The 14,263-nt window shown below is 40.2% G+C and overlaps 1 protein-coding gene across 5 annotated transcripts in view; it reads right to left on the bottom strand.

Annotated features, from left to right (window-relative positions):
• The window catches only part of ROR1 (receptor tyrosine kinase like orphan receptor 1), a gene marked incomplete at its 5' end in the record, with an annotated part of 425,624 nt that overhangs the window by 22,691 nt on the left and 388,670 nt on the right, over positions 1-14,263 (bottom strand). For 3 of the 5 annotated variants that reach the window (XM_082613671.1, XM_082613669.1, XM_082613670.1), the window contains 2 exons: positions 11,942-12,187; positions 13,469-13,786. In XM_082613671.1, the coding sequence (XP_082469797.1) occupies positions 11,942-12,187; positions 13,469-13,786 (564 nt within the window). Of the gene's footprint in view, positions 1-7,637; positions 8,927-11,165; positions 11,403-11,941; positions 12,188-13,468; positions 13,787-14,263 lie in introns of those variants that run through there. The other 2 variants (XM_082613673.1, XM_082613672.1) reach the window with 2 other exon arrangements.

Here is a 14,263-nt window from a genome sequence, read left to right as displayed (position 1 = left end):
CTAATTTAGTACGAATGTAATGCTAGTCATTTCTCTGGCCGACATTTTTAGCAACAAGAGAAAGTAGGGCTCTCACCTGTCTGGCAAACAAAGGAGTCTATTCTGTACTTAGTCCGTATCAGATTATTCACAGAATGCCTTTGACTGTAAACGGGAGGTCTGGGACAAATCCCCCTGTAGGTCTGCAGGAGAACAAACTTCAAGAAGCTAAATCCTTTAAACGTCGTCAAACTTGGCTCCTTCCGATTACAGTGAGGATATGCAAAACTAGCACAATGTCTTCTTGCCAAGTGAAATAATCAAGCAGAACACTATGTGGTCATGTTGGAAGTGACAGAAAACAAATTCAGGCCTATTGTAAGTCTTACTGATGACACGCTTCCTTTCCCACACAGCTCTCTGCATTTGGCCAGGAGGGGAGTCGGTGTCTGGCTCAAAAAACTTCATATAAAAACATTCCATAGGGGCTTCCCTGGTGGTGCTGTGGTTAAGAATCCACCTGCCAACACAGGGGACACGGGTTTGAGCCCTGGTCCGGGAAGATCCCACATGTTGCGGAGCAACTAAGCCTGTGTGCCACAACTACTGAGCCTGAGCTCTAGAGCCCGTGAGCCACAATTACTAAGCCCATGTGCCACAACTACTGAAGCCCGTGTGCCTAGAGCCCGTGCTCTGCAATGAGAGGCCACTGCAATGAGCAGCCTGTGCAGTGCAATGAAGAGTAGCCCCTGCTCACCGCAACTAAAGAAAGCCTGCGCTCAGCAACAAAGACCCAACGCAGCCATAAATAAATAAATAAATAAATTAAAAAAAATACTAAAACCCCCCCAAAAACAAAACATTCCACAGAACAACTAACCTTACTCATGGAAAATTAGAAAACTAACATTTGACCAACTCCTTTTTAATATCCTAGCATTTTTATTCTTCATTTTAACCCAGCACTTTGGGTTATCTTGAGTTCACAAACAGAGAAACTGAGGCTGAGAAAGGATAAATTTGCCAAAGCTAGGAAGTGGTGGAGTCAGGGCTGGAATGCGAGTCTGTCTTCGATGGCTCTGTGCTTTTTAAATTATACGGCTAATAAAAGTTAAAATACTATATGGAATTGTTTTTCATCATTCTCCTTAAGATTCCAAGATTCCTTCTCAGTAAGGACTAATATCTAGTGGGAACTATACTATTAAAAAGAATCACATAAGAACAATAGACATTATCCTTACTATTCACTTTAAAGGGTAATGGACACTTCCGAGGCACTGCAAAGAAAATTGGCTGAAAATTAGAATGGGGAAGATTTTTAATACTTTGGAATAACTGTTTAAAAGTTAAATGCACATATTTAGTTACATCAAGTTAAATACTTAGGATTTTTTGAAACCAACAATTTAGTCCAGACCACATGATTAATTTCCTTTTAAAAATCAACAATTTGGTATCACAGTTCACATCTGACATTCCTATTTTATTTTTACAATGATATTCAATACTTTGATTAGTAATTAAATATAATGGAGAAAAAATACTTCTTTCTTCTCCTGGGGCTTAAAGCAAGGTAAACACAATTTCTCATTCAAGAGGTACTCTTATGAAGTGAAACATATCTGGGATATTACTTTGAGTTAAAACACGAAAGTGCTCAGACCTTAAATCTGGCAAAGGTGGGAAGGAGTCTTACAGAACCTTAGAATTCAAATGAAATTAAACAAGTTGAATTATGATCTTGTCTGAAAAAAATTTTAAAACCATAGAAAACAAACAGGAATAGCCACCATTTATTATCTGAAAACTACAAAATAAGCAGGTCTGTGGCAGATAGGGGCCTGCATTGGTGATATTTAGGCGTATACCTGGAAGCCGAAGGAGAAAAGGTGGTAATTAGCCCTTCAGTTGGCATGCTGGGCCCAGCCATTCCCTCTCTTGACTTAATAATGGAAATACTAAGTAGATGATCTATTGCCTTATGTATTCTCAAACTTCTTTAAAAGACTCTGAATAGCCCATATACAGTGATTAACATTTTTCTCTTTGGAAAATGTTTTAACCACATTAAGTTAGGAGCAGTAACTCATTTGTGAGCTCTTGAGAAAAAACCTTAGCAACTAGAATCCACACGAGTTCACTAAAAGTTTCTTTAAATCTCAGGGCCTCAGTTTTCTCCTCTATAAAAGGAAAGAGTTGGGCTAAACTTTTCTTTTTAATCAAAAACAAATTTTTAATTATGGTAAAAAACACATAACAAAATTTAACATCCTAACCATTTTTAAGTGTACATTTCAGTAGTGTGAAGTATAGTCACACTGTTGTACAGATCTCCAGAAGTTTTTCATTTTGCAAAACTGAAACTCCATACTCATTGAACAGTAACTCTCCATTTCCCCCTCCACCAAGACCCTGGCAACCACCATTCTACTTTTTGGTTCTAGGAATTTGACTACTTTAGATACCTCATATAAGTGGAATCATAGTATTTGTCTTTTTGTTGGCTTGTTTCACTCAGTATAATCTCCTCAAGGTTCATCCATGTTGTTACATGTGACAAGACTTCCTTCTTTTTTAAGGCTGAATAATGCTCCATTGTACGTGTACACCACATTTTTTTTAATCCATTCGTCCACTGGTGGGCATGTGGCTTGCTTCCTACTCTCGGCTATTGTGAATAATGCTGCAATGAACGTGGGTGTGCAAATATCTTTTTGAGATCCTGCTTTCAATTCTTTTAGTTGTACACCCAGAAGTGGGATTGCTGGATCATATGGTAATTCTATTTTTTACTTTTTGAGAAATATCCATACTGTTTTCTATAGTAGCTACAACGTTTTGCCTTCCTACCTACAGTGCAAAATGGTTCTAATTTCTCCACATCTTTGCTAACATTTGCTATGTTCTATTTTTTGATAGTGGCCATCTTAATGGGTATGAGGTGAGATCTTATTGTAGCTTTGATTTCTTTAATTACTTTAATCTTTATAAGTGATGTTGAGCATATTCTTATATGCTTGTTGTCCATTTGTATATCATCTTTGGAGGAATGTCTATTTAAGTCCTTTGCCCACTTTTCAGTTGAGCTAATTTTTTAAGTTCCAAAATCCAATAAGTTTTATAAAATTAAATATCTTTCATCTTTGATAGGATTATTTTGGAGTGGTAGACCAAGCACAGTTAAACTTTAGCAAAGCATTTGACCAGGTGATGCATGATATCCTTATGGACAAAAGATGGAGGGCTAGATAATAATATCAATAGATGTTTGTACTTCACCACATGGCTGTACCCTAACAGTATTAATCAGCAAAACAACATCAAATTATAGAAGGCTATCCTTGAGAGAACCTGCCTGTTCAACATTGTCATCAACTACTTGATGGTGATATGTTTATCAAACTTGAAAATGGCCTGAACTAGGAAAGATACCTAATTGACTATAGAAATAAAATTTTAGAGATTCATACACAACAGGCTAAAATAATGACCCTTAAACCAACAGCTGAAATTTTACAAATAAATATGATAGCTTGGAGTTAGGTTAAAGACCTTGCTTAGAGAAGTCCATGATTCAGCAAATCTACTAAATAATTTTTGAGGTAACCAAATTAAAGACAAATGAACAAACAAAAGAAGACTAATAAGTTTTAGTGAAGACTTGAAGGCTCAGTTGGACCCAACAACAGCATGATGAAATTGCTCAAAAAATTTTCATAGATGGCATTATAGCAATGGAATACCCTTCATTGGCAGGACCGAGTCATGGTCAAGAACATCATGGTCCTCTTCTGGACAGTTCTGGTTAAAAGACATCAAAAGTTTTCTACTCTAAGAGTCATGTTTTTAAGAAGGACTTTGAAGGAGCAAGACACATCCAGAGGAGGAGGAGGAGGAGGAGGATGGGTAAGGAAAGGTGGGAAGAGCTACAAGCTCTTTAGACCAAAGAAAAAAATCGAATGAAGGATGCAACAGATGTCTTCAAATTTGGATGAGAAATGACACAAGAGGCTAAAAACCAGATCTAGTAAATACACTTGTTCCTTACTAGGCTTTTCCCCCGCAGTCTGAATTAGTGGCTCACATTAAAAAAAAAAATTCAGGAGATTTCACATACAAGTTTTAGTTTCTGGCATACAAAGGCAGATTTTGAGCGTGGGGAGCCACCCCATAATCACTTTGGTGTAGAGAGACATCCCTGTCTCTGGAGGTCTCTGGCATGTTCAAGCAGAGGCTGGTTGACTTCTACGTTCCTCTCAAGGTTCTCTGATCTTATAAACTGAATTGACTGACATACCTTATTTAGACCCCTACTGAACTTCGGACTCTCTTACGAAGCAATTGATTTAAAGCCAGTGATGAATATTTTCCCTGAGTGTCCTCAGCTCACCAGATCCAGTCTTAGTCCTTTTTTATCCAGCTCTATGCTGAGGCTGACCTCTATGTACAGGAGTAATGGACTCTGGCTTCCAGTTAGGTCCAGCTGATAGGAGGCATTGGTATGATAAGAAGAACCCCAGGACAAGAAGAGAGAGTAGGGTTGGTGTGTTCTGCATCCCTCCACCAAAGGTCACAGCACACACTGGGCAGCCCTCTCTTCAGCCTCAGCTGTACTCTATGGGGAGGGGTAACCGATCATTCCCTTGACTCTCCAGGCCTAGAATGGTAATGCTTCCCACTCCTGCTAGCCCCAGGTCCTGTACCTCATTGGTTTATCCCAACTCTGCCAACACCTTTAAAAACAATCTCTTTATAAAATTCTTAGTCTATTTGCCTGTGCCTTTTGTTTCCTGCCAGAATCTTCACTGATGCAAAGCCAGTAACAACAATCATTGTGGTGTTATAGCAGAATTCTGTCACCAAAAGTCCAAGATGACGAGGAGCACTTCCTATTGGCGTGGTAGTGGGCCCAAAGAGTTAAGGGCTTCCAAAAGCTTATTGCTAGAGTAGCTGACACACTGTGTAAATGACTCAATGCATACTGGGGACAATAAAAAAACTTTTGAGAGAAAATTATTTCATGGTGAAAAGTTTGTGGAACATGACTCAGTTATAAGTTTTTGGTAACTATTGTTCTTTACTTTGTCGAAAATACATAAAGACTGGAGACCAAAGTACATCTTGAAAATCTCTGTAGCACAAAAATAACTCTTTCGGAAAACTTCAGACTATACAAAGCAGTACTCTATTCCTTCCTCCTACCTCCTTCCCCCCTCCCCACCATCCAATTCACTGTAATGTTCAATTTTGGTTTGAAGAAATGGCTGAAAGACAAATTGCCTTACAACAGGTCTTCTGTGAAATATGGGAGAAGGCTGCTGACAGAGTGAGTTAAAAACTGCAATGTTCGCAATCTGGAAAACATCTGCCTTGCCCCAAACTGTAAACCACCACGTTAGAGAAAATGGTTTGTGACAAAGCAGAACCCAGGGCGGGTGTTTGTAAGGTTATGGGACAAGTCAGGGCTATTCAGGCACAGAACTGGGCAACGTGCCCTTTGGCAAACCGTTGCAAGGCAGGGACTTAAAAGGAAATACAAAAGCAACAGGCCAGGTATGAAAACTCCAAATTGAGCCAAATGGTTCACCACTTTCTTATCAATGGGTACTCTTCAGTGAAGCTGGTTTAGGTGTAAAAACAACACAGTAAGTCCCCTACATACGAACGTGTTCCGTTCTGAGAGCACGTTCTTAAGTCCAATTTGTACATAAGTCCAACCAAGTTAGCTTAGGTACCCAACCAACACAATTGGCTATATAGTACTGTACTGTAGTAGGTTTATAATACTTTTCACACAAATAATATATTAAAAACAAACACAGAAAATAAAGAAAACAGTTTTAATCTTACAGTACCTTGAAAAGTACAGTAGTACAGTTCAACAGCTGGCATCCAGGGGCTGGCATCGAGTGAACAGGCAAGAAGAGTTACTGACTGGAGGAGGGAGAGGAGGTGGGAGATGGTAGAGCTGAAGGATCGTCAGCGATAGGAGACGGAGGGCAAGCTGCAATTTCACTCACGCCTGACGCTGATGGAACGCGAGTTTGCATCTTTGAAAGTTCGCAACCTGAAGGTTCGTATGTAAGGGACTTACTCTACTGCTGTTTGGAAGATCTGGTTGTTTGGTAGATGGAGAAACCTTTAATTAGAGGTGAATCAGACATGCTGGCCTGGCTAGTGGAAGAACTGTGGCTCAGGACTTATCTAGAGTGAAATAAAGGGCCAAGGTTTGAATATGAAAACAGGAATGTAATCAAGGTTCCGCCTCCCCATACAATTCAAGAAAGAAACAAATAGGGCATCTCAATTAGTTGGGGAGACAGACAGAATATAAGCTATGTGGTAGAATACGGACAAGGGCAAATGGCTAGGTCATTGCAAAAGGAGCTCCCAAAGAAACAGATATTTTCCACGGTTCTCCACTCAGGGCTGCACAGAAAAGCAATGATAAGGGCTACAGTGAAGCTGTGAAGCTGGGAGGTGTGCCTAGGTGCCAGCTGGAAAGAAGACAGGCAAATGTTTCTTTTTCAACTTTGTTTCCACCCAGCCCAGCCCACAGTATTTGGCTTGGGAGGTGGCCACAGTGACTAGAGGTGACAGCATAGTGAATGAAGGTTTGCAGGCAGGATCTCAGAGAAGATGGCCAACTCTGAGGACTGGGGACCTGGGGCTGCCAGGAAGGGAGGAGAACTAGGACTTAATGGGAAAAGGACAAACGCTGTGAGGCCTGGGTGGAGCTGCCGGGGGACCTAGTCCCTAACAGGCTGAGGCTAAGTAGAGCACCCTGGGGTCTCAGAGTAGTTGTCTTGTGGCTGGGGGCTCCATTCCTGCATCTGTGCAGCTTCAGATAAGAAAATCAAAGACCTAGAGAGCTCATAAGGATCGAAGGGAAGAGGAAAATTATAAAGGAACGTTTATTCCTCTGAATAAGCTAGAATGTGTCCTTTAAGTAGTTGTAGCATGGTGGACAGAGGCCGGACCTTGAGTCCTGTGGATCTGATCTTGGCTTTAGTAAAAATAACATTGTCTCAGCTTCTCCATCAGTAAAATGGAGGAGATACCTTTAACATGTGGTTATTATGAGGGTTAGCTCAGCACATTTTAATGAGCATCAGCTAAGTCATAGGCCAGATGCTGCTGTAAAGAACTTAGCACTGTGTTCAACCAACAGCAGACATCATGGCACAAACAGAAAAGCACATAACAGCACATATTAACGCTGGGAACTGTAAGACAGTGCTTAATGTGATTTGTACTTTTTTCATCTGATTCTTCCACTAGATTGTAAGCTACACGAGGGCGTGGCTTGTTAGCAAAATCTAAAGTGTAGTAGAAGTTCAACACATATTGGTTTCAGTAAGTGAATGAATAAATAATAACCATTCTAATTGCTGGATGCCTGGGATAGGAAAGAAAAGACAGGGAATATGAGAGGTCAAGTCTGGCTCAAACTATCTTTTGTTCTTTAGCTTTTCCCAGGCACTGCCTGGGCACATGCACACAGCCCTCGCTGAGCCAATCCCCAGAATTCCCAGCAGACATATTTGGTTGTGTTTAATTTTATGTTCTGTCTTAGAGTAAAAGTTCACAGATAAAACAATCTGGGGCAGACTGTTCTCAAGTGCCTTTATTCTAGAAAGTACAACAAATGCTCACATTCTGCATTTAATTAGGTCTATACTTCTTTTAGCCTTACTTAGTTGAAATGAAAACAAAAGATATCAGTAGGAAAATGAGAAACCCCATGGAGATTTTGAAACCTCCTTAACTTTGACTTAACAAAGAATGCAGGAACATTCCCATGAGACTCCATCCCATTTGAGAGGAAGGAGGAAAAGAACTCATTTCAGACATGCCCCACAGCTTACACCTCATTATAAGATGCAAACTTATCCTCAGTATCTCTATCAATCTATTTATCATCTATCTATCCATCCATCTACCTACCTACCTATTTGTATATATAAACACACAAATACTCACACACATATATAAATCATAGAATTTACAAGACTGGCTATAGCTCTGAGTCCTGGGTCTACTTCTTATTAACCATGTGGCCTTGGACAAGTTCTTTAACCTATGTCTCCATTTTTCTCTTCTTGGGTAGGATAAAACTCAACTCATACAGTTATAGAACTATTATATATGAGATAATGCATAAAAAACTCTTTGCATAGTGGCTTTTTGTAAGCACTCAGCAAATGTTAACTGTGTTGAATATTGTTATTCTATAGTCTAAACTGTATAATTTATACAGTATATACAATATGCTATACTCTACAGTCTAAATTGTATAATTCTTATTCAGTCTCAGGGTTCCCCAAACCTGGCACTACTGGGGCTCTGGGCTGGATAATTCTTTGTGAGGGCTGTTCCGTGCACTCTGGGATGTTTAGCAGCATCCCTGGCCTCTACACAATAGATGCCAGTAGCATCCCCCAACCCCACCCAGCTGCGATGACCAAAATATCTCTAGATATTGCCAAATGCACCCTGGAAGGCAAAACTTTCCCTGTTTGAGAACCACTGGTACAGAACAAACAGCAGTGAGTGGCCCTAGGGATAGGAGACCTGGTTTCTGTTAAGTAATTTGTGTTCTCGGGTCAGTCCTACCACTTCCCTGGGCCTTGGTTGTCTCATATGTTAAAGCAGGGCAGGAAATTCCTGCTTTATCTTTTATGATTTTTGTAAGGATGAAATGAGAAAAAAAATCAAATGCTCTAATGAAATGTTATAAAAGTAGGATTCTAGTATGATTATTTTGTTAGAGATGGGCTATCAAGGGGCAATTACAAGAAGCCTTGCCTTGGAGCAACAGTTGATGCCGACCTGCCCTCTTCTTTATTTCATACCCTGGGGAGCCGCTGGCCTCTCAGCAGCTTCTTATTGATCACATGTCAAGGATTCCCTGTTCCTTTAATGGATGTACTTGTGGCTTGGCCTGAAGAATTCAAAAGGAACTGTTTTCTTTCCAAATGAAATGAAATTTTCTTTTTAAAAAAAGTATTATTGTAAGTGGTGAAAACTGGCTTGTTATCTGCAGATTTAACTTTCATCTAAACTTATCCCTCATATGACTAGAATTAACCAGTCCTCAGAATTATGCAGATTGATATTCAGAAAGAAATATCTTAGGGTTTCCAACATCACTGTACTGATTAATACTATAATAATATACTGAGCAATACTATGATGGAATTCTTCATCAGCAAGGGAACATATTTAGATGTCGTATCATGTTATGGGACTCAGTATACTGAAATCCAGAGGTTGAGCCTATTGTCACTCTTTTATTTATTTCTGAAAAATCTTTAAATGGGAAACAGCAGAGTGTCTGGGGAAAGAGTGCAAGCTTTGAGTTTGGTCAGAGCTATGTGCAAATAGACGAGGGTTCAAGGTCCAATCCCATGAGTTGTCTCATTTAGACTAGTCCTTTAACCCTTCTGAACCTTGGTGGAATATGTTAATAACATCTATCCCATAGCGTGGTGATGAGTTTTAAATGGAGACGAAGATGTAAAGCACAAAGCACCGTGCAGGCACATGGTAGGTAATATGGGTGGTCATTCTTTCTGTGTCCACAGTCCGAAAGACTGTTCAAGGGTTTCTTTCATCTTTTGGAGAGTGTGTTTGTCTGATTGCTTTAGGAACACCATTGAAATGGAAAGCAATACTTTTTTTAGGTATCATTTCGAATCTTGACTTAAACTCATTATAATAAAGCTTGAATCCGATTATCAACAAATCTTCCAGTTTATGAGCAAATTATCTCCCTACTTCTTTATTTTTTATTTAATTTTATTTTTAAAAATTGCTTTCAAGCATAGTTGATTTACAATGTTGTGTTAATTTCTGCTCTATAGCAAAGTGACTCAGATATACATATCTTGGTATACATTCTTTTTCATAGGGCATTGAATATAGTTCCCGGTGCTACAGAGTAGGACCTTGTTGTTTATCCAACCCTATGTATACTAGTTTGCATCTGCTAATCCCGAACTCCCAATTCTTCCCCCCCATTCCCCTCCTCCTTGGCAACCACAAGTCTGTTCTCTATGTCTGATTATCTCCCTACTTCTGATGAGGATTATAGTTGGAAATTAAGGGTCGGAAGTCACCTAAAGGACAACGGTGTTCACCCAGAGTCGAGTAAACAATGTGTTTCTTCCTTAAAATAATTCATTTGGTTTCCTTAAGGATACACATCAGTCTCCTGAGACAGCACAGTGAAGTAGCAGGAAGATGAGTTTGGAGTGACTAGCGGGGTGACTCTGTTGCTCTCTGAGCCTCTGTTTCTTCCCTGGCAGCATAGGGTTAAGAATACCTGTCACAACGTGAGGGTATTCTTAACCCTCTTAACCCCCTTATCATAAATAAAGCCTCTGAAACTCTAAGAATGATGCCTGGCACATGGGATATGCTCAGTAAGTATTGCTTTTATCCCTGGCTCTCTTGCAAATCTTCACACCTACCTGGTGTAGGAGAAGGGATGGGGCAACTAAGTAAATGATTATAAATCTACATTTTATTTTATTCCCTTCCTATTAATGTTGAATATAGCATGTGGGAAAAGTCATAAATTTTAAGTGCAAACCATTTAAAAAATACAGGATAATTTGCTTTGATGTTTCCAATGGTGGCTCTGGAAGAGTTAACTTCATAATTTGTTCTTTATGCTGCATATGAAGGCATTTTAAAGCCCAGCGACACAAAAAGGGTCTGTTTACCTCTTTCTCAAACTGAGTATGTTTAACCATCTATAAAACCATTTTGCAGGAAAAGATACCATGGTAACAGGTAACATGTAAGAATGAAACTGTAGTATAATAGTTTCCAAAATTTTTATCTCTAAGGGTTCTTTTAATATTTTTATTACTTTTTCCTAATGACCTCTGTAGTATGTTTTAGCTTCCTCTTCTTTACTCCACAGCATTTGTGCTAACTTCTACCATATCACACATACTGCATTGCGATTGTAACATGAATCGTATTTTCTTCCTTTTTCACCCTCCCGACTCCATAGTGGGCTCAAACAATATTTGCTAAACTGAGAGCAAGCATTCCTCTATATGTGAAGACTACATACTAATTATAATAAATTCCTCTTTATATATTGACTATATAATAATTACACTAGAAAATATTTATTAAACATTTATTATCTTCCAGACATTGTAGAGTTTTCCAGGTATCAACTCATTTATTCTCTCAAAAAACCCTGGATGTATATCATTATTAGCTCCATTTTACTTGGTGTGGCTTTCCTGTGACATCCTGACTCTCCCACTATGCCTGGGAAACTCAGGTGACATTATAGGTAGAACTAGGATCAGGAAGTTGAATCAGTTCCAGAATAGTCTGAAACTCCAGGTATCAGCAGCATGTGCATTCTCTTTCTCCTACCTTCCAAACATTTTCTAGAAAAAGGAACAAACTGATTCAGAAACTTCATTTTCTTTCTATACTTCTGCAGTATAAAAGGATGACACAAAGGACACAGTTTATCCACAGGTTGCCTTGGATCACTGAGTAATGGCTATAGATTCATCCTCCCTTGTGGGTGTTCTCAAGGACACAGGGAAAACAGTTCTCTTTCTGCTTCCAATACACCTGTTGTGCTAAAAAAGGCACCCTTGGACACGGACCATCTTGGGTAACACATTTCACTACATGAATGATGGTGATAAGCTATACTTCTGGAGAGACGGTGCCTGTTAGACTCACTAACACAATGGCTGCCGGGATAGAAGCAGTTTCCTCCTTGAGAGTGTGCTTTGGTACCCTAAAACGTGTTTTATGTCAATGCAGCAAGGTTTATCTATCCTAGAAACAGTTTGAGATCAAACAAACACTATCAATCTCCTTTGCCCCCTTACACGATTCTCCTAAGGGAAGGGGCATGGAGTGGGGATCTTTTAAAGTGACTGAACCCTTTAAAGGCAATGACGGTATTTACCACATGCTGGGATGTCGCACAGGTCAGACTTATAGTTTTCATCCAAGGTGAAGCACCAGGGAGCTTCCTTCTGATTCCCTGGGTTGCGGCAGTAGGAGTGCCCTCCGTTCAGCTCTGGGAAGCGGAGGGCGGTGAAGGTGTGTGTGTGTGGGTACTGGGAATTCCACGGCTGGCACTGGCGCCCTGATTTGGTCACACTGACAGTTCCCCGGTAGTCCACACCTGTGCTGTTATAGCACTTGTGATCTGAAATACACAGAAGAAGAGCCCAAACTGTGAGAGAGAAGCAGAGGAGGTGCTGGAGCTCCTGGCCAGCAGTTTCTGGAGGGAGGACGTGCGATTACCCTCACGGCCGAGGCTTCCCTGATGGGACACAGAGCCGGCCTTGCAGTGACACTCCTGGGAGGATTTACAGCTTATGCTTCAGGAAGAAAACCAGTCCTCCACAAGTATTTTTGATATTGAACACAGAAAAGAATCAGAACTGGGGTGGGACCTGGGGGCACAGGAGTCATTTCCTAGTGAATGGTGCAGGGACTGTTTTTTTCCATTTCTGCACATGAGTCCTGTAATAAAGAATCTAGTTCTCAGAAAATGTTAGTTAGCAGCAGGGCACTATGGATTTCTGACAGGGGTTAGGGCCATGGCCATGCCAGCGCACATGGGAAATGCACAGAAGAACGGTCTTTTGTTTCATGGAGGTGAGACAAAGGAGGATGGAGGTAAGCCTCCACATACATATTTTTTAAATTGTGGCACAATACACATATCATACAATTTACCATTAGTGCATTTAGAACATTCAAAATATTGTGCAACCTTCACCTCTATCTCATCCTAGAACACTTATGTTATCCCCCAAAGAAACTCTATGCTCCTTAAGCAGTCACTGCCCACTCTCCCCTTCCCCCTGCCCCTGGCAACCATTAATCTGCTTTCTATCTCTCTGGAGATGTCTACTCTGGATATTTCATATAAATGGACTCATACAATGGTGTCTGGCTTCTTTCTATGACAGTATTTTCAAGGTTCATGCCATGTTATAGCATGTAACAGGATTTTACTCCTTTTCATGGATGAATAATATTTCATTATGTGGATATACCACAATGTATTTATCTACTCACCTACTGATGGACATCTGGGCTGTTTCCACCTTTTAGCTGTGGTGAATAGAGCTGTTATGAACCTTTCTGTACAAGTTTTTGTTTGAACACCTGTTTTCAATTCTTTCAGGTATATAGTCAGGAGTGGCATTGCTGGGATGAAACTGTGGCAAACTATGGCAATTCTATTTTTAAGTTATTAAGGAACCAGAAACCATATTTTAAAATTATCATCGTCATGCAACTCCTTGAAGATAGGCACTGCATCTAATCCACCGCTGAATGCTCAGCCCCACACAGTATTTGGCCCATTGGAAGGTAATCTGACTATCAACACGAATCATTACCAGGGATCAAGATCCAGTTTTCATGGGGTTGCTGGCCCCCGAGGCAGCACAGAAGGTCAGGGGCTACCACTTACTTTTATTTATAGGATCCGCCATGGGAATTCCAATCCGGATACAATTTGCAGCTTCGGGGCTCTCTGGCTGGGGGAGATCTTCACAGTTTGGCAGTTTCAGCCTCATTAGAATCATGGGATTTGATCTCGCAAAAATGTATTCTGTTTGACACAGGACATTTTCCAGGATTTCACATTCATCGCGACACAAGTCCCGGGGCTTTGGGACAGATGAGGTTTCATCACAGTACGGGAAGGCGTAGTGGCACAGGGAAGGAATGGCGAACTGAGAACACTTATCAGACAAGTGACTGGAGGTGCCGATCATGGTGAAGGCAGCTGGAAAACAAACACAATTATTAACTCCCAGGGGCAGGGTTTATCTCTCCCGGTTATCGAGTCAACAGATATCAGATGTAAACACACACTGGAAAGAATCTGCTGTGCTCAAACAGACAAGGCCAAGAGAAGGAGATTCATTTCAGATGTCTAAGCAGCTTACTTTCACTGGCTTGAAAAAAATAATTTTGACTACAAAGTTAAAAAAACAGGATTAAGTTACATATGTACCGTTTCCTAATAAAAAGAATTAATTAGGTTAAAGTACAATATATTTTTCATTTTTACTACAAAGCAACAGAACTTTGTGTTTCATCCGGTACTTTTTATTAGTTTTGTGAGGCTTCTAAAACATTTGACAGCTGCAGGGCAGAACTTGCTTTATGCAGTGACTGAGCCCGATCACAGGATTTAGTTCTGTGTCTTGCCTCTGAGTTGCTGGATGACTTTGGGTAACTTGTTTAACTTCTTTGTGGC

This window comes from Mesoplodon mirus, assembly GCF_964341445.2.
Source record: "Mesoplodon mirus genome assembly, chromosome: 3".
Classification (NCBI taxonomy): Eukaryota; Metazoa; Chordata; class Mammalia; order Artiodactyla; family Ziphiidae; genus Mesoplodon; species Mesoplodon mirus.
This window is presented reverse-complemented; position numbering and strand designations above follow the sequence as displayed.